This window comes from Camellia sinensis, chromosome 2, assembly GCF_055761805.1.
Source record: "Camellia sinensis isolate YWXY chromosome 2, ASM5576180v1, whole genome shotgun sequence".
Lineage (NCBI taxonomy): Eukaryota > Viridiplantae > Streptophyta > Magnoliopsida > Ericales > Theaceae > Camellia > Camellia sinensis.
This window is the reverse complement of record NC_138962.1, coordinates 140,667,332-140,688,125: the sequence shown is the minus strand read 5'-3', so window position 1 is coordinate 140,688,125 and position 20,794 is coordinate 140,667,332. Positions and strand designations below refer to the sequence as shown.

The 20,794-nt window shown below is 36.3% G+C and overlaps 2 protein-coding genes across 2 annotated transcripts; both read right to left on the bottom strand.

Annotated features, from left to right (window-relative positions):
- Positions 1-455: 455 nt before the first annotated feature.
- Positions 456-1,964, bottom strand: LOC145820350 (uncharacterized). The gene has a single exon (XM_082915693.1). The coding sequence runs from the start codon at positions 1,535-1,537 to the stop codon at positions 755-757; it is 783 nt and encodes a 260-aa protein (XP_082771819.1). The 5' UTR covers positions 1,538-1,964; the 3' UTR covers positions 456-754.
- Positions 1,965-4,379: 2,415 nt separating this feature from the next.
- Positions 4,380-15,091, bottom strand: LOC114313854 (uncharacterized). Its single transcript, XM_028260266.2, has 2 exons — positions 14,797-15,091; positions 4,380-5,732 (listed from the first exon to the last, which is right to left on the bottom strand). Exons 1-2 carry the CDS (start codon positions 14,894-14,896, stop codon positions 4,654-4,656), a joined length of 1,179 nt encoding a protein of 392 aa, XP_028116067.1. The 5' UTR covers positions 14,897-15,091; the 3' UTR covers positions 4,380-4,653.
- Positions 15,092-20,794: the final 5,703 nt, after the last annotated feature.

Genomic DNA, 20,794 nt, shown 5'->3' with positions numbered 1-20,794 from the left:
GCGGTCACAAACTTGTCGCACCGGCTGCAGAGCAGGACAAATGAGGTGCAACAGTTAAACTCCCAGCTGGCTCTGCTCCAACGCATGTATAAGGATGCGCGAGCAGAGATAAGTGTGCTAAAGACAGAAAACAAGGAGCTGAAGCGGAAGGCCACCGTTATGTTCCGATTTGGAGGGCCGCCATATGCTGCATTGGAGGAGCAGGGAGGAGGAAACTTGCTTGGTGGTCTAGGAAGCACGGAGGCAACACCGTCAAGGGCCGTCCAGGACGGAGGCAAGAAGAAAAGACAGGCGGCAGAATAGAGAAGAAAAATCCCGCCTGTGTATGTGGTTGTTTGGGTTTTTTTTTGTTTTTTTTTTTTGTTTTTTTTTTTTGTTTTTTTTTATGTAAAATGGTGATCGGGGTGAGGCCCGACATGAATAAAATAAGGGAAGGTTTGGTGTGCAATTCTGCCTTTGTTTGTTCTTTTTTTTTTTTTTTTTTTTTTTTTTTTTTTTTTTTTTTTGGTTGAAATAATAAGAATAATAATAATATATAAAATAAAGTGTTGTGCCACGTCTTGGGCAGATCAAATACTTTGGAAAAAAAGTTGAAAGAAAAGTTGAAAAGATGAGAGGAGAATGGGACAAGCCCATGTGAGTGTGAGTGAAAGTGGGGTTTAAAAAAAGTGAGGTAGTGGGTTGATTAAAAAAAAAGGATTGTGGGTTTGAAAGTGGAAAGATGAGAGAGAGAGAGAGAGTGAATTTGTTTGCTTTAACAAGATGACAAACTTGGGCACAAGTCTTCCATTGTGAGAATAAACCCATAAGTTCTCTTAAACATCTCCCGAAGACCACCATATTGTTTAACAGAAATGCCACATAGAACTAACACGTAGAATGCCCACATGGATGCCCACAAGAAGAAACACACAACTGGTTTCCAAGAGAAACAAATTAGTTGCACTGGTTGATTTTTCAGTTCCTTCTGTTGACCTGTCAGTTCACAGGAATTCCTTTGCAGTAACAATTTCCTTGGGGGAGCATCTGGACCATAACCTAATAAAAGAATCACCAGTACAATCAGAATAGCAGGATAAAGGGACAAATGTGTTGCTATGACCCATCCAAAAGCTGCCAATGGAATTTGTCGTGTACAAGCTCCATAAAGTGACAGTATGATGACCAAATTTTCAATTGGAGAAGTAGACAAACCCACACAACTGACTATGGTAAAAGGATTCCATAAGTACACCAGAGCAGCCATATCCCCAGATGAAAGAATCTCTGAATTTTCCAACAGTCCAACAAGGCCTAGTGATTTCAATCTTTGAGAATATGCTTTTTGAAGATTCAGGCCAGTTGAACGAATAAGCATTGCAGTGACAAAATCTGCATAGGGAGACATCGAGGACTGTTTCAACCAGTAATCTTCAGCCAGGCGGCGGAGGGAGGTGAGAGGAGTGGAGACTTTGGGACGAGAGGACATGTCTTGTGTTCTTACATCTGAACACATACACGGCACCGAGACAGTTAGAACAGGTCGGCGGCAGCACATGTAGCTCGCATGAGCAGTGAATGAGAAGGATGATGGACGGACCAACGACGTATTGGGTAGGCGTCGTGGTCAGCAGTCAGACGCAGCAATATTGCAGGTGCTGGACACGAAGCATGCAAACCATGAGAGTTGGGATGGTCGGCGACGGTGCTCGGAGTTGTAGCAAGGCAATCTGTATCTGCAGTAGGCCGAAATGAAACACTGGTTGTGAGAAGAGTTGGCGTCAATTCGAGCTAGCAGTGGTTTGAGTTGCTGCAGTGGTTGGAGGTTTTGGTAGGTTTTTAATTGGTTGAGGTCTGGCGGGCGGTTAAGGCAAAGTTGCCGCCCGCCAGAAGGCGAAGAGCACCAAGAGCTTAACCTTGCTCTGATACCATGTAGAAATTTAATGTATAAAGAGAAATGATTGTATTATTGATTGATATAATGTTATATTGATATCACTTACAATGATTCATGATTCCTATATATAGAAGAGGGTGAGTGTGTAGTAGGTAAGGAGTAGGTGAAGTGGAGGTGGTAGTGGTGTAGTGGGTTAGGTTTAGTGGAGTAGGTTTAAGTGGGTGAAGTAGGTGGAGAGTAGGTGGATTTTAACAGGCATGACTATGCTTATAACAACAAAATCTATTTGATGAGAACTAAAGAGCACAAGGGGAAGAAAAAGGAACAGAGTTCTTCAAGAATCTAATCAGGGAACAATTTTTTTTTTTTTTGGGTCTATCCTCCTAGATTCTCTTTGATTGGTAAGACATCCTGTCGGGAATTCAAGACAGAAAGTTGCCAACAACTAACAGCTTGAAGTGGCAGACTGGCACTTGCCGGGAGTGGCTTCAATAGGAGCCAGGCCTATTTTGATAACCAACAAAATGAAAATAACCAAAAGTAACACAAATGACTATTTTTTACTTCAATTATCAAATAAAGTAAAACTCTATACTAATTTTAAATTGTTAAGTAAAAGACGTTTAAATCTGAACAACTAGTCAAGCTGGTAACAACGATCAAGTATCAATAGATGGATGGGAAAGGAAGGAAAGAAAAATGGGATGAATGCTTCAAAACATTCTCATAATGGTTTCTATCCAAAATCAGTGTCATAATAAAATGAGAGCTGATAATATCATCAATACTTGTGAAGCTTTCCAAGGAACTGCTTACGGAAAAAGACAGCAATCTGGCGCAATTCGGCAAAATTGTTGATTCATTATATCAATTGACAAAAAAATTTAAGATATTTATTGATAAGGAATCAACATTGGAAATGTGAATCGAATTATATTCCATGGACGGTCAAGCTTGATTTCTTTTTCAACAGAAAAAATGAATAATTTTAGCAGATAAAATCCTGTCTCTAGTACAATAAAGGGTTAAATATACCGTTGGTGCCCAAAGTATGTGCTGTGCATCAGTTTGGTCTATAACATTTCAATTGTGTTAATTTAGTCCCCATCGTATGAATTTTTTGTTTAAATGGTCCCCAACACTAACACCGTCTAAATTGATTGATGGAATCAAGGCCATTTTGGGTAGAGTGGTTCACTTCAACTTTGGCTGATATGTTAATATATTGTGCCACAAATACCCAGCTCCAGTAACCCAGTTAGGAAATATGGGTCGAAACAGTCAGAAGGACCATTTAAACACAACTTCCATTCATTGGGGACTAAATTGATTAATTGACATAATTGAAACATTTGGGACCAAAATGACACAGCACATATTTTGGGGACAATTCAGACAGAAGCAGGAGCAATTTGGGTAGCCGTGTTCCACTACAACTATAACCACTTTTTTGGACTGATGTGTTGATATATTGTGCGAAAAATACCCTGCTCCAGTAACCCATTTAGGAAATATGGATGGAAACAGTCAAAAGGACCATTTACACTAAAATTCCAAAAATTGGAGACTAAATTGAGTAATTGACATAACTGAAATATTGGGCACCAAAATGACACAAAGCGCATACTTTGGAGGCAATGGTGTATTTAAGCAAACCAAACTAAGCCTTTGGTCCCGCCCAAGTGGGGGGTCAGCTATATGAATTCTTTTTTGCCATTATGCTCTGTCAAGAGCTGTATGCTCAATTAAATTAAACAAATTCATATATTTTTTACTATTGCATCCCATGTCAATTTTGGTCTTCCCCTCCCCCTAACATTTCCATTTAGCACTACAATAAATGATAAAAACTTTTGCAAATAAAAACTATTAAGAAGACAAAAAGGTATTAAAAAAAATGAAGAAGAAAAAGACAATCCACTGCCTCATTTAAAATGAAAAACCATAGTCATAAAGATAACATAATGCACTTTAACAGTGCAATACCAAATCTATCAAGCCTGCCTGGTTCAAACACCTTCTAAAATAAGACAGATGTGGAAGAGCTTATAAGTCAATAAAAGTGTTCTTTCCATCTTAAGCAGTAACTGAGCTGTATAACAAAAAGAACCTATGAAAGAAGTGATTACTATCTTAAATTTGCTCTCCAATATATTCCACTCTCTGAGGGGTGATGCAATTCATTTTCTGTTAAGCTCACTAGATTAGATGCATATATCTATATGAGACATGAACTTAATATGCCAAACAACTAACATGTATAAGAGACATGTATGCTCCAAAAAGTACCCCATCTTCCCTCAATAAATTTTGAGCGCACAGAGCTTGACTTTTAAATAGCATATGACATTTCTCAAACAGATCCTTACTAAAGGAAGAATAAAAGCAATTTTCACACAGAACCCAACACAATAAACAGATGACATAAGAGGCTGCTGTTAACAGCATTAAAAAATCATTGGAGAACTTTAAATGCATAAGAATCATACCTTTGCACAGTAAATTTAGACTTCAGCAAAGGGCCAATAAAAAATTCCTATTCAGCTGAAGCAAATGTGACACAGGCAAAAAGGTTCATCAACGCTCATTGTTGGTTTATCCTTACAAAAATCCACATAACATCCCAGGCAAGTAAAAGAAACACATGGTATACAGATTGCAAATAGATATTTACTTATTGTCAAAAAAATAGGTCTAAGATCTTTGCAGCATAGGCAATCAAGATCACCATGTTTCATTGGCCTTTGTCCGAAAGGCCTGCAATCCAACCCAGCTACTCATGCAAAACTGACCCTCTTCTGGCTTCTTCCCTTCCCCCAGTGATGGCCAGTGTCATAGTCATCACCTTGAAACCTTGACCTTTTGTACCTTGATGAATACTGATGAGAAGCTTCTCTCTTCCGGCACCCACCACTCAAGGCTCCCCAAGCTCCTCCATTTGTTCTAGAGTCCAAATGTTTTGGCTCATTATTTTGATTCCCCAACTGCTTCCAACCCCAGGTTTTGTCGCCACAATCTCCCCATCCTCTGTCTTTTCCACCTCCATTACCCTTGTGTGCCCAAGGTGTGTCACCACTTCCAAATTTTTTGGACTCAAGAACATTGGTCTCCCAACGGTCCCAACTCCAAGAATTATTTCCAGCATCGCCCCATCCCTTCTCCTTTGTAGATCCTACATTTTGACGGTCATGTTCCCTAGAACTGTCAAAAGTTTTTGACTGCAGATCACAAGCCTGTCGCTGGTTCCAACCCCATGACTTATCCCTACAACTTCCCCATGCATTATCCTCCAATGATACATTGACTCGAGTATAGCTCTGCTCCCAAGGATTATCAACATTATTTAAATTCCTTGATTCACTGATAGAGTCATCCCATGGGTTCCAACCTTGTGCTACATTCTTCAAAGCTTCAGTACCCTTCAGATCACAACCTTCCCAAGGATTGTCACCATTACTCAGATTACCATGCCATCCAACAGCACAGCCAGAAACTGAGTTGTGTGGATTTTGGTCTGTAGTCTCCACCTTATTATTTTTTCCTCCTTCATCAGGATTGAAATATTCCTGATCCAAGTCAGATATCAATTCAGGATCAATATGAGGATTCCAATCAATTTCATCAATATACATGTCCGGATCAGGCACAGGAATATCACACGGAAGACCATTAATAGCTGCCCAAAACCGTTTTTTCGCATTGTTAAATGCTTCTTCAGAAGCAGAATCATTCCACTTCACCACGTCATCATGGCAGTTCATATACCTTTTTGCAACCATAACCTTCTGCCATGGAATTGACCCCACCAATGTGCAAAATTGCTTTTCCCATGAAGGTACATTGCTTTGCCAAAGTCCTGTATAGAAATACAATAAAGCAATTCATAAGTGACAATCCCACTGGAAACCCATTTAGCTAAGTGAAATTAGAAACATTCTTCTTAGGAAAAAGGCAACAGTAGGAGATGTTAGTTTTAAAAAAATCACTTATACAGAACCAGAAAACTACATTGCCTAAACTCTACTGAATATGTGACGTATTTCTGTTGGACCCACAACTCCAGCATGAGATAGATCGATTAGGAATAATTTATCTTCTAATCATCAAATAATAATGGTTGCTACCTTACCATGTGATCTGCCCATCCAAAAATAACAGTTTCAGAGGAATGCTTGCACTCCAAACCTCTTCTCAAGAATAGATATCATATGATAGCATTAGGACCTCGTAAAATTATTTGAATTTTAGAAACTCAAAGACAAAAGCTCAATCCATCACCCTCCCTTCAATAAAGTCAATATGATTCACAAACTCATTCAACCCATCCAATAAGACACATAACCCTTAGCCAAAAAGGTCAATCTCCTCCAATCCACCCATATGCATTGGAAATCACTCTCCTCCAAAAATTCTCACACAGGAAAATCTTAATGACCATTTACTCAAAAAAAGCATGATCAAACAACCCAAGCCTCGCAATGTCCAACCTTAAATGTGGCTTAACAGGAGGAGGTTTCTACATTTTAAAATTCTCTTAGAAATATGCCAATACCCCTCCCCACGGACCCCACCTCTAAAAAAATGGAGGAAAAAATGGAAGAAAAGAATCCCTAATGGGCCAAAAGTTCCTATAAAAATGTTGGAGATTTGTAGATATTTAAAATGGGGACTGCTCATACACTGGATGACAATGGTTTTAACAGCATTGCTGAGGGGGATAGATTGAGCCCAACTTTTGTGACTAACAACAATCTTCTTCCCCCTTATTAATTTCCTTTTTTCTTGCAATTGGTTTGCCTGTTGAGTGTAAATGATTTACAATATGCATGTATCTTAGTACACCCTTGCTAAATAGTCTGGAGGTTTATCACAGCATGGCTGGATACTGTTGAAAATTGTAAGATTATAACTATGAGGTTTTGAAGAATTGTGATTAACATTTGGTCATCAATAATAAATAGAATAATGAGAATAAATAGAAAGAAACAAAATGACAAAACACAAGTTCCCCAAGATAAAACTCCACTGCCTTTAAAAGTTATTATTCAACCTCGGAAAACCTAGATGTGGCACCTTTAATAGTGCCTCTGGCACACAACACATAGGTATGCTTTTTAGATACTCTTCGACTTCTTTGTAGTCACACCCATTTCCCTCAACTGGGTAGCCCCTTCTAGCAAGGATGGTAGCGTCGTTTACAACCTCCCTATGCCTGTACACTGCCATGTTGAGACTTCATGCAGATACTTCAAGACACACCATATATATGCATTATGTGCATGTGCAATCAACGCCATTTGTTTACCTGGCCCTACTTCAGTCCATACATTGTAAACTTTCATTGCATGAGAAAATGGCTTATGGTTTCAATAAATATATCATGAGTTCTGTTATCAAAATCTTACAATTAATGATTCGATTCGCAATCCATACTTAGTCAATATGAATCTATGGGTGTTTATTTTGAGAGTGAACTAGGGTGAATCGCGTGATTCATAATCAATTTATTTTTTACAATTCATGCAATTCTTGAAACTACGATGTCTAACAAATTCCAACTATTTTTTACTTCCTTTTTTAAAATAAAAATGACATAATACAACTTCTCATAGTGTTTAATACAAAACTAACCAATACCTATGCATGATTTGTTGTTATTTCGATGATTAGGGTTTTTCTAATAAGATTCATTTGACATGTTTTTAAACTTTTTTCTCATACTTTCCTTCAAAAAATAAAAAAATAAACATAATACATCTTCTCAAGACAAGGTTAAAATAACTTAAACCAATGAATTATTTATTGCTATTTTAGTAAAATAAATATAATTCAATATTACATGGGTCAAGTCAATTAAACTCAATGGTTCCACTACTTTTTTTTTTAAACGCTTTTTAAAGTGTATTAGGATTTAAAATAAACGATTCCAATTAGTTCTTTCTTTTTATTATATGCTATACATACTTTTTAAAGTGCATTAGGATTTAAAATAAAGGATTCCACTTAATTCTTTCCTTTCATTATATCTATATGTAGGGCTCCTAGATTCACTTTTTAATGTCAAGAGTGATTATATTTTGATTTTTGAATAATTGTATGGTTGGTGGGATTTAGACCACATCTCTATCTATGGAGGCAATTTTTCCCCAATTAGATGGTGTAATGATGTCGTTATATAAGAATTATTTTATAACATGTGCAAAAATCAATTTATTTCATTTTTGTTCTTATATACAATTGTTTATCAACTTTTGTAGTTAGTAGAGAATCTTAATGATTCTCAATTCAATTTGATTCAAGATTTGCAAAATTAAGAATTTTATTCACGATACGATTCTCAATTTGACAACTATTATCATGAACATATCACTCTCTCTCACTCTGTGTGCGTGCATGTCTGTGTTACCCTCCCTAGCCCAAGCCAACATGACCAAAGCAACAACAATAGATAACTTGTAAACAATCATGAAGAGAAAATAATAGACTTAAGTTGACCATTTTCATAATCAATAAAGCAATAAATCGTAATAATATGAAACACTAAAAGAATTTATATTTAGATTTCTTAAAATATGTAAAAGTACTTAATAAAGTATGGAAGACGTAACATCTCTCTCTCTCACACTAGTAAACAATCTAAACATATCTAATGATGACTTTTTTTCATATGACTTTTTTAGAAATAAATTGAAATCTTCCTAATGTAACTATTTGTAATGCTACATGAGACATAAATTTCATACTACTTCTTTAGACCTCTGTCTATACATATATATGTGAGAATAATATTAGTATAGTATATATTATGTGAATATTATTTCCTATTTAGGATTGGTTTAGGTTTATTCTTGTTTCCTATTTAGGATTAGTGTTCTATATCTATTAGAATTCTATATCAGTGATGTATTCGTTTAGGATTAGGATTCAATGTTCTATATAAGTGATGTATTCTTTGTTCAATAAATACAATTGAATATACAGAAATTCTTCAGAATTCTTACATGGTATCAGAGCCTTGTCCGAAACCCTAGTTCTCACCTCTGATTGGTTCGAAGTTCTTCCTTCAATTTGAAGGTTCCCTCTGGTTTGAAATCATCTCTGATTTTGCTCTTTGGATTTGCTCAAGTTCAAGTCATCAGATCACCCTCTGCCTCGTCAGGTTCTTTACAACTCTTCTGATCTCGAAATGTGTCTGATTCAAGGCCTGTCGATGACCATCGGAATCATGTTTTCTCGCCGGAATCGCAATGTTGTCTATCGCGAATTGGTCTCTTGAGTGTCGCAACTCGTCTGTCCTTGCATTGCAACCCATCAACTGCATCATCGTTACCCATCATTGCGTCGTCTCACCTTCGATTTGCAACCCTCTCTAGTTCGTCTACTGGTCATCTGGTTCGAACTTCTCTGGTCAACTTTATCTATTGGAATTGCAACATCAGTTCTTCGGCTTCAGTTGTTGCTGGACTTGCAACATCAGTCGCATCTATCAGAGTCGCGACCCATTGCATCACGACATCTCTCTCTCTCTCTCTCTCTCTCTCTCTCTCTCTCTCTTGTTCTGAGTCTCGTGACCTGGTTCTTCTTTGGTTGACCATAGTTCTCCCTTATTCTTCTTTGGACCACACAAGGTTCTAGATATTACATTTAGACCCATCAGTTTTTTTTTTTTTTTTGCCCAATTGGTTCTCTAGTTTTGGTTCATTATGGTGTTGGATATCCATCAGCTTCAACCTTTTGCAAAGCCCAAGAAAGGGCTATTGACTTCCAATGAGTGTGCCTTCTGCCATCAGAGGGGTCATTGGAAGTATCACTGTCCCAAGAAGGGATGTCTGTCTGGCTCGTATTCTCAGCAGTCTTGGACCCAGTTTTGCCCTTCTTCTCCGAGTATTTTTCAAGCTTCCGCCGATTCTACTGCATCTGCTCCAGCTCCTGATCCTGATTTGGCTTCCTTGAGTGCTCAGATTAGTTAGCTTCAGCATACACTATTTACCTCCCACCCATCTTCATCTGCCTCCATTGTTTCCTCTCTTCATTCAGGTTTGCTTAGATCTTCTTCAAGTATCTCTTCGTTTGTTTGGCTTTTTTACTCTGGTGCCTCTCATCATATGACTCCCCATCTCTCCTTACTTCAGAATTGTACTCCCCCTCCCTTTCTTATTACTGTTAATGCTGCTAATGGGTCTGGTATGTCAGTTATATCTGTTGGGTCTGTCCTACCGTCTGCTATGTCTGCAGTCTCTATTCCATCTGTCTTATATATTCCTCAGTTATCGATCAGTTTATTATCTATTAGTCAACTTGATGCCTCTGGTTTGATGCTATCTTTTCTTCTTCTATTTATTTTGTGCAGGATCGGATGTCTAAACAACAGATTGGGACTAGCTGTAGAGTTGGAGACCTTTATGTAGTAGAGAGCTTGCATCTGCCTATGACTACCTCTCCGACTGCCTTTTCTTCTTTTCAGTTAGATTTTCTGTCAAGTCCTTTCAATTTGTGACATTCCAGATTATGACATTTGTTTGCTGATCGCTTACGGTCTTTAGCTCAATCAAGTATATTGGGTAAAGTTTCTTCTAGTCAACTTACTGAGTGTCGGTGGTGTAAACTTGCCAAAATGACAGCCTGACCTTTCTGTAAAAGTACTTCTATATCTGCTTCACCGTTTTCTTTAGTTCATACTAATGTCTAGGGCCCTTCTCCTGTTCTCACCAAAGGGAGTTCTGCATACTATGTGTCATTTGTTGATGACTGTACCCGTTATACTTGGGTTTATCTTATAACTCATAAGTTCGATTTCTATCACATATACCGTACCTTTCAGTCTATGATTACTACTCAGTTTGGGTCTACAATTAAAGTGTTACGGTCTGACTTGGGTGGGGAATATTTTAAAAATGAGTTCTGTAAGTATTTAGCCAATTTGGGTACCATTCACTAAACTTTCTGTACAAATACACCTACCCAAGATGGTCGAGCCAAGCGTAAACACCGTCATCTCATTGAGACAGTTAGGTCTCTTCTTCTCTCTGCCTCAATTCCAACTCCATTCTGGGGGGAGGCAGTTCTTACTGCTGCTTTTCTTCTCAACCGCATGCATACTCCTCTTCTTTCTGGTTGGTCTCCTTATGAGGCTTTGTTCTCCCAAATTCCTAACTACTCCCTTCTTCGTGTGTTTGGGTCTAGCTGTTTTGTCCTTCTTCCCCGCAAAGATAGGACCAAACTTAGTCCCCAGTCTGTCCTCTATGTCTTTTTGGGTTATAGTTCTACTCAAAAAGGCTATCGGTGTTACAACCCTGTTTCCCGTCGTCTTTATGTCTTCCATCGTATTTCTTTTCTCGAACATCTACCTTACTTTCAGCGTGCTCCTCTCACTGCCCCAGTTTCCAATAAGGATTTGGTTCATATTGATCCGTTTCCTTCTGAGGTCCCGTCTGATAAGTACATCTCCACAGTTCCTCCTGAGCTTGTTCCATCTTCTCCTCCTACTTCACCTCTGGCTGTTACTCCTCCTTCGATTTATTCTCCTCCTCCGTTGTCAATTTATTCTCGTCGCAAGGCTCCTCCTCTACCAGTTGTCTCTGCCCCTGCTGCTGATCCTTCTGCTTCTGACAACTCTGATCCTGCTGCACATCGATATCCTACTCGAGCACGTCATCCTCCAAACAGGTTGGGTTAGTCTAATATATGTTTTTCTACTTACTATCGTACTTTTTTGTCTGCTATTCACTCTTTTTCAGAACCCCAATCTTACAAGAAGGCCTGTTAGGATCCTCATTGGGTTCAAGCTATGGAGGAAGAGTTGTCTGCTTTACAGAAAACTAGTACTTGGGAGTTGGTTCCTTTATCTGTTAGTAAGAATCTGGTTGGTTGCAAATGGTTTACAAAGTTAAGACTCATTCTGATGGTTCTCTTGAGCGTTACAAAGCTCGTCTGGTTGCCAAAGGTTTCTCACAGGAGTATGGTATTTATTATGAGAAAACCTTTGCTCCTGTTGCCAAGATGACTACTGTCTATACTTTGATCTCTGTCGCTGTTGTTCGTTCTTGGCCTTTTTATCAGATGGATGTTAAATGGCCATCTCACAAAGGAAGTTTACATACGTCCTCCTCCTGGCCTTCACCATTCCTCTGGATAGGTTTGTTGCCTTCGGCGTGCTCTGTATGGTCTGAAGCAGTCTCCTCGTGCTTGGTATGATCGCTTTCAAACTGCTGTTACTGAGCTTAGGTTTCATCCTTGTGCCCAGGACTCTGCTTTATTTCTTTTCCATGCCTCTGCTGGATTTGTTGCGTTATTACTGTATGTGGATGATATGATCATCACTGGTTCTGACTCTTCTGCTATATCTGAGGTCAAGTAGCATCTTTTCCGCACCTTTGAAATGAAGGATCTGAGCCCATTGCGGTATTTTTTTAGAATTGAGATAGCTTTTTCTCCTAAGGGCTACTTTCTTTCTCAGGCCAAGTATGCCAATGAGGTTATTCATCGTGCCGGTTTTATTGACACTAAGATTTATAATACCCCTATTGAGCTTAATGTAAAACTCAACACTACTGATAGTGTTCTTCTGGATGATCCTATTCTATATCGAGAGCTCATAGGTTGCTTAGTCTATCTGACGGTTACTCGTCCTGATCTTGCCTATGCTGTTCATGTAGCTCTACACATTGGGCTGCCTTGGTTCGGATTCTTCGCTATCTCCGCGGTACTATCTTTCAAGATTTACTATTATCCTCTACTTCCTCTCTGGATTTGGTGGCCTATGCTGATTCTGATTAGGCTGGTAATGTTACTGATTGCAAGTCCACGTCTGGTTTCTGTATATTTCTTAGTGATTCCTTAATCTCTTGGAAAAGTAAGAAACAAACTGTTGTTACTCGCTCTACTGCCGAAGCTAAGTATCGTGCTATGACTCATGTCACGGCTGAAGTTGTCTGGCTTCGTTGTCTTCTTTCTGACTTGGGCATCCCTCAGTCTTCCCCGACCTCCCTCTATTGTGACAACCGCGGTGCTATTCAGATTGCACATAACACTGTCTTCCATGAGCGGACCAAGTACATTGAGATTGATTGTCACTTTGTTCGTCATTTGCAGTCTGGCTCTATCTCGCTTCCTTTCGTCTCTTTGCCTCTACAACTTGCTGACTTCTTCACTAAGACTCACACCGCTGCTCGGTTTCAGTTTTTTCTTAGCAAACTCTCAGTGTTTTCTGCTCAAATACCTTGAGTTTGAACGAGGGTGTGAGAATAATATTAGTATAGTATATATTATGTGAATATTGTTTCCTATTTAGGATTGGTTTAGATTTATTCTTGTTTCCTATTTAGGATTAGTGTTCTATATCTATCAGAATTCTATATCAGTGATGTATTCGTTTAGAATTAGAATTTAGTGTTATATATAAGTGATGTATTCTTTGTTCAGTAAATACAATTGAATATACATAAATTTTTCAGAATTCTTACAATATGTACATATACATATATATATATATATATATTTAATATCGTTTTGAGGAGGTAAGGAGGAAGATAGTTTTGGTATATAAGTGCCAAAGAATCCAGCCATGAAAATGATATTATATATTTATGGGGCACTTATATACCAAAACTAACACCCTCACCGCCTCAAAATAAACAATTCCTAAGAGACGAACATTATACCTCAAGTTAAATCTTAACTCATTAGGTTTAATAATAGAATAGTGTAATTAAGTAGCTAGCTGCAATCTTCAACTTTCCTAAATGTAATTTTATCTAATGCTTGATATCTGAAAAACACGGGACCTTAAATGTCAAAATCAAGTTAGTATTGCCTTGGCAAGATATGCTGAATTCCATGGGAACTAAACCGTATCAGTACAAGAGTCAAAAGGTATGTTACGGAAATAATCTAAAAACCAACTAACTTATAAATTATAATTTAATTTTAGCAACCAGTACAGTAACTGCAAACTCCCAAAATAGTTCTTACAAAAATGGATCTCCCATATGTATTATATAATACAACGGAAAATGTTTGAGACCTCAAAAAGCTCCCACAGTTTGACCCACATTGATCTATTATGATAAATGTCTACTTTTGATTTGCTACACATCAAATGATATAGGCCTAACTCCTCTGCCACATCATTGTGGTTGAATTTGTAGATCTAAATTGTGAGTCTCTAGCACTTCTCTGATAATAATCAAGACCGGAGAATAGTAACCAGTAAATGTAAGACACTGATAAGGAATTTGAGTTGCAGATAAAGAAAGTAATTAATCTCAGACAAACATCAATATGTTGCAGTGTTACCAGATGCAAGTCCTGTGACCATAATTAATAATTAAATCCACAAAATGACATATTAGTTAATAACTAATTCACAATAACAACGTAAAATTCATTAAATGCTTCAGTGTTCAATGCTTTTTAGATGTATCACTATCCAATCAGCTAAACAAATGCGTATAACAAGTACCATATAGGACTTATATTTCAGTATATAATCATTTTCTTCTACACTATTCCTGAATGATCTTTAGGCTTTGTTTATTTTTGAAAATAGAAGACTCGGAAAACAAAGCCCTAAATTTTGCATTTCCAGCTAATCAGGGACCTGGGTACACAACATTTTCCACAGAATTATTGATTCAGCGTCAAAAGATGAGGTTTTTTCATTTACCATAACACCCGGGAAAAGAAAAAGAAAAAGAAAAATAACTTAAAATGCTTTTTGTTGGAATTTAAGCAGTTTTCTCAGCAACCAAGCAAGGCAATAACACCATAACACAAATGAAAAAGAATGCAATAGGCAGATGAGTAAAAAGGGTAAATCAAATTTGATACAATCAACACAATTCCTTTTGTTGCAGACAAATCCAGGTCAACGAAACTCAAAGATGAGAAGGAATTTACAAGTAGAATGAAGAGTGAGATACCAGAAGATTCAGTTTGTGTGTAGTAGGGCCTATGGTACGAATCTGGATCTTCTCGGTGGTACCTTCTACGCGGCATCCATCTCCGATTCCAATTACCCATATATATATATATATATATATATATGTAGAGAGAGAGAGAGAGAGAGAGGGCGTTGAGTTTCAGAGAGTCCAGGGAGAGTTGAGGAAGACAGAAATAGAGAAGCAGAGTTTTCTAGAGCAAGGTACCGATGTTCGACTTTCGTAAGGTCGGAAACTCTTGGGTAGCAACGGATGGTGATATGGGTGTTTGCCACACCTTGTCTAAAAGTAAATATAAATTATTACATTATTATTATTTTTTTTTTATAAAAAATAAAAAAAATTATTAAAATAATCTGTTTCTAAAAAAATATCATTTTTTGTTTTCATTTTTTTATTTTTAATATTTTTTTAAAAAAGGGTAAATTACAATTACACTCCTTGAGATTTGTTTAAAATACAGATTGCCCCCTGTGGTTTGAAAAATTACAAATATCCCATTATTAAAAATTTTTATTTAACAAAATTAATTAAAAAATTGAAATTCATAATTTCTCTCATATACAATAATAAAATTACCTAAATTATTAATTGAAACATATTTTTAACATCATTAAAAACTGTTAATTGACTTAATGATATATTAATAAATGGGCGATTTGTTATGAAATTAGAAACCTCAAGCGGTGAAACATAATTACTAGAACCACAGGAGACGATTCATATTTTAATCAAATCTCATGAGGTGTATTTGTAATTTATCCTTTAAAAAATTATGTTTAAAAAAAATTACTTTTAGTTTAAAATCCCTCATATTAAAATTTTGGGAAAATCGGTCTAAGGTCTCTATCCAACTTTTAGTAATGGATTAGATCCACGATATGTTCTTTTGTAGTCTAAGTTCCCTCACCCCCGTACCCTTATATTACACCTGCACTCTTATAGCCAGAGAGGATAACCAAGTCAGGAACATAAAGGTCTGAATTTAATTCTCGTTGGTCGAAACCCCGAGAAACTCAAGGAGGTTTCGGAGTCGATCGGAGCCAAATTCGGGAAAACCCAGATCAAGACTGTAGTTGTTGATTTCTCTGGAGATTTGAACGAAGGGGTTAATCGGATTCGTGAAACCATTGAAGGTCTGGATGTTGGAGTTTTGATCAATAATGTTGGAGTTTCGTAGATTGCAAAATGCCCAGTTGGTGTCCCCGGCGATGCCGTCTGTGGCGGCCGAACAACACTCACCACCTCTTGAAATGCCGCCACACTACAAGCGTCCATCCAAGCGACCCAAACTCCCCTTGGGTTTTGGATCCTCTTTTCCCTCAAAACCTGCAACAACTCCCCCATCATTTTGAACCAAATTTCACTACCAACTATGCTTTTCCTTCCCAAGAAGAAGATTAATCTGTTCTTCAACATTTTCAAATTAATAGAATTGTCACTCTTCGGTATGGAGCATTCTCTTCTTTCTCATAAATGCTATTTGTTATCATCATGAAAGCATCACTCTTATCCTGTTGTCATAACTATTTTGGTTAATATGGAAGATATAAAACCACAATAAAGGAAGAAGACAAACAAAACTGAATATAAATTGATTGTGAAGTTTAGTTTTTTTAGCATCAAGATGAGTGACTACTGTAAGGATTATTTATTTTATATACACTGTTATTATACTACATTAATTTTGGTGGAATAAAAATTCAGAGAAATTAACCAGAGAATTTCTCTAGACCAACCTAGAGAAAGTTCAGACCAACCAAACCAGAGAATTTCTCTGGACCAACCCAACCCAGAGAAAATTCAGTTCAGACCAAAAAAATTCCAACAACCCAGAGAAAATTCAGACCAACCAAACCAGTTATATATATACACATCCAGAACCATGCCTCTTTTCTCTCTTTCAATTCGCTAGCATAAAAACCCACACATATACATACATATATTTATGTAGACTTTTATGTACGATAGGAATCATCACAGTAGGTTTGGGGAATATAACAGAGGGCATTTATGTCTATTGGTTAATGAAAAACTCTTTCACTGTGGGCAGAAATTGAATAATGAAAATATTTATTTTGATGATGAAAGCATAAGAATGAAAATATTAAGGAATTTTCTCTGGACCAATTTTCTCTGGATCAATTTTATCTGGAAAAATATATTACACAAAGTCAGAGAAATTCTTTGTGAATAGAGCCAGAGAAATTTGTGAAGTTAAAGAAATTTCTTGGATCAATGTACAATAACCAAGGTTTGTTCATAAAAATACAACTCTGCAAATAGAGAGAATTTCTCTAATCTGTCTGGTTTGGACCAGAGAAATTTATGGTTTTGTTAGTAAAGATTGTATTGTTGGCTTACATAATACATAAAGCTAGAGAAATTGACAATGTGCAAAGGATTGGGACATAAACTTAAGACAATGGGAAAAAATTGTAAGAGAGAAAGAGTACTAATCAATACCAAACAAAATCATGGGCATTTTGCATGCTAAAAGTAACAACAGATTTGGAAATTTTCTTAGTGATATAGTAAAGAGAACAAAGTACTACCTAATGTCCATAAGAGCATGTGATTGCATATGGTCAGGACAGTCAGTTAATGCATCAGAGAAATTCTAGGAAGGATTGGGCCAGAAAAATTCTGAGAAGAATTGGAGCAAAGATATTCAAAATTTCTCTGGACTCAACCAATGCACTAGAGAAATATTGAGAAATTATGGGAAGAATTGGGCCAGAGAAATTCTGAGAATAATTAGACTTTCTTGAGAAACTTGGTCTGAAATTTCTCTGGACCAATTTTCTCTGGACTGAAATTTTTCTGGACCAATTTTCTCTGGACTGAAATTTCTCTGGATCAAGGTTGAGGGACCTTAGACATTATGAAAATATTGTTGAGGGACCTTAGACATTATGAAAATATTAAATGTCCTTTATGCTATACAACCTTAATATGAGGGACCTTAAAAAATAAAAATTTTAAAACGTAAAACACATTCAATATTTTTATACTAGTTGGGTTTCTCAACATTTCCGTAGAAAAATTTCGGCACAAAAAAATTTCAAACAAATATCTTTGTGAGGAGAAATTCAAAGAAATTTCAACTCTTAAAAAAAAAAATTAGAGTGAATGAGAAATTTCTCTTCACAAGCATATTTACTATCTGTTTTTTTTTTTTAAGTTCATTTTTTATTTCTTTTTACTTTCAGTTTCACTTTCATAGATTAAGAACTTTCTCCTTGTCAATATATTATTAGTTCATATTCGCACTTGATTGATTAATTTAATAGCACAGTTTTTGTTGTATCAAACACGTAGCAGATCTTGAATGTCATCTAATCATCATTGTTTTTGTACAGAGACTTCTTATCACATGTTGCGCAGAACATCAAGGGGAGTGGGTGGGTGCGTGCGTGGAAGTGATTTGAGTTGAGTGCATTTTGGTTGGAGTTTGGATAGGTTTGCGAATTTGAGCTCAAATTAGACATGTTATATATTGAGCGATCTTAATTAATAAGAAAAGATATATTAAAGGGAATTTTTTGTAAGGTCCCTAATAATAATAATTTAGACGATAAAGGACACCCAAAAAAATAGTGATGCATCAGGTCCCTGAACAATTTGGCGCGCGTTTTTAATTATTTTGTGGATCAAATACCCTTGCCAAAATCAACACAGAAACGAAACTCATCCCGATGTCTGAGTTCCATTCCAAGCATCTAGCATCTTCACGAACAGGAGAACAGCAGAATTAAGGTTTCAACATCATCTTCACCATCGACAGTAGAGTTTCGTTATCTTCTGCAAAAATCATTCTCATTCCTTCCTCACAAATTTCTTTGACCTTCGTTAGAGCTTCGTTTTCACTGCTCATCGTCATCTCAATCCATTTTCGTCATGTCGCGTCTTCATCTCAGGCCATATCAGCTTGTCATTCAAGTTTCATCCTAACTCTGGTAAGTTTTTCTACAATACAACTAGATTTTCTCTGAAAACATAGTTAATAGCATTTTATATTAACCTTCCATAAATTAGGGTTTCAATTTCGTAATAAAAAGCTACCTGAATTTGGAAAAAGTTATTTCTGTGTGTTTTGAACTTATTCTTGAACATGTTTGTGTGATTTTATCTGTAAATTTCTCTGGCATTTGAATTTCTCTGATTTTTGCTTGATGTATGTTTCTTCTTTCAATTTTTTCTAGCATGTTTATTTTGAAAAAAGTAATTTTTTGTGTTTTTATCTTATTCTTGAATATGTTTCTGTAATTTTGTCTATAAATTTCCCTGCTCTATAAATTTCTCTGTAATATGTATTTTTAATTGGAATGTCTATCTTTCTCTGGAATATCTATTACTCTCTTGCCTCTATTTAAGTTTCTTTGGTATTTATAATTTTCTCTGACCACATCACATCACTTTCCTCCTTTGTGTGTCTCTATCATGTTTAATTTTCTCTGGCATTTTAATATTATGGACTGGAATAAATGTTTCTTCTTTGAATTTTCTCTGACATGTGTATTTTGAGAAAAAGTTATTTCTCTGTATTTTGATCTTATTCTTGAACATGTTTCTGTGATTTTGTCTATGAATTTCTCTGCTTTGTAAATTTCTCTGGAATATGTATTTTTCTTTGGAATGTCTATTACTCTCTTGCCTGTCTAAGTTTCTCATGTATTTATAATTTTCTCTTACCACATCACACCACTTTCTTCCTTTGTGTGTCTCTATCATGGTTAATTTTCTCTGGTTGTGTATGTAAATTTGTCTGGCATTTTAATATTATGAATTGAAATTTTCTCTGGAATGGAACTTTCCTAAAAAATGTGTAATTTTCTCCAGAATATGTATTTTTCTCTGGTATATTTATTTTGTTCAATTCTTGGTTTCAATGTGGTGTAATTTTCAGTGGCATGTTTACGTTCCTTTGTTTATTTTATCTTGCTAATTGTGATATGAAAATTTTCTTTAGCTTGCCATGTTTACTTTTCTCTGTCATTCATTTTCTCTGGTATGTTTACTTCTATATGTAATTTTAACAATTATTGAAAATTTATCTCCCATGTTTATGATGCTTTATTGGTTTTCTCTGACATTTAATTTTTAATGTCCAATTTTCTCTGGCATGTCCAATTTTCTATAATTTTCCCTTATCTGTAATTTTCTCTGACATCTTCAATTTTCTCTTATCTGTAATTTTCTCCCTTATCTGTAATTTTCTCTAACATGTCCAATTTTCTCTGGCATGTTCAATTTTATCTAGGATTTAATGTTGACATCTTTATGTTTTAATCATTGTCTAGAAATGGCAAAACGTAAAAGCAGTGAAACACCGGAAACACCAAGCAAAAAACAGATACTCTCTCAGTCTTCTTATGGGCTAAGATCAAAAACCAGCAGCAAAACACTGAAAACACCAAGCAAGAAAAAACAACTCTCTAAGTCTTTTTATGATCTAAGATCAAAAATCAGCAACAAAACACCACAAACTCCTCGCCAAAACACACAAGTCCAAGGTGATGAAGCAACTAGCATCCAGATGAGTACCCCAACTTCAAAAGACTCAAGCTCAAGGGGGAAAAAACCTGTTAAACTCCACAGAAAGAGAGCTCACCACAGCATTCAATTCCGATCCAACCTCTCATCTGTTGTCTCCTTTTTTCAAACACTTAAATTCAATTCAAAACAACTTGTAGAGCTTCAAAAGACCCTATTCTGGTATTTGATCCAAGCTCTAACCACTGGAAGGATGGATCCAAAGAAATCTAGGAAATCTGATGATGATGTAGTTGCCATAATCCAATGTTACAATGAAAAAACAAAAGCATTCACAGTTGGTAAGAAGAACCTGACCTTTACAACAAATGACATGACCTTGATTTTTGTTTTGGAAGGAGGTAAAGGAGCCATGTCATTAAGATACTCTAAAAAGCCAAAATCTGCATTCCTAAGGAGAAGATTCCAAAAGAACACAAGGTTC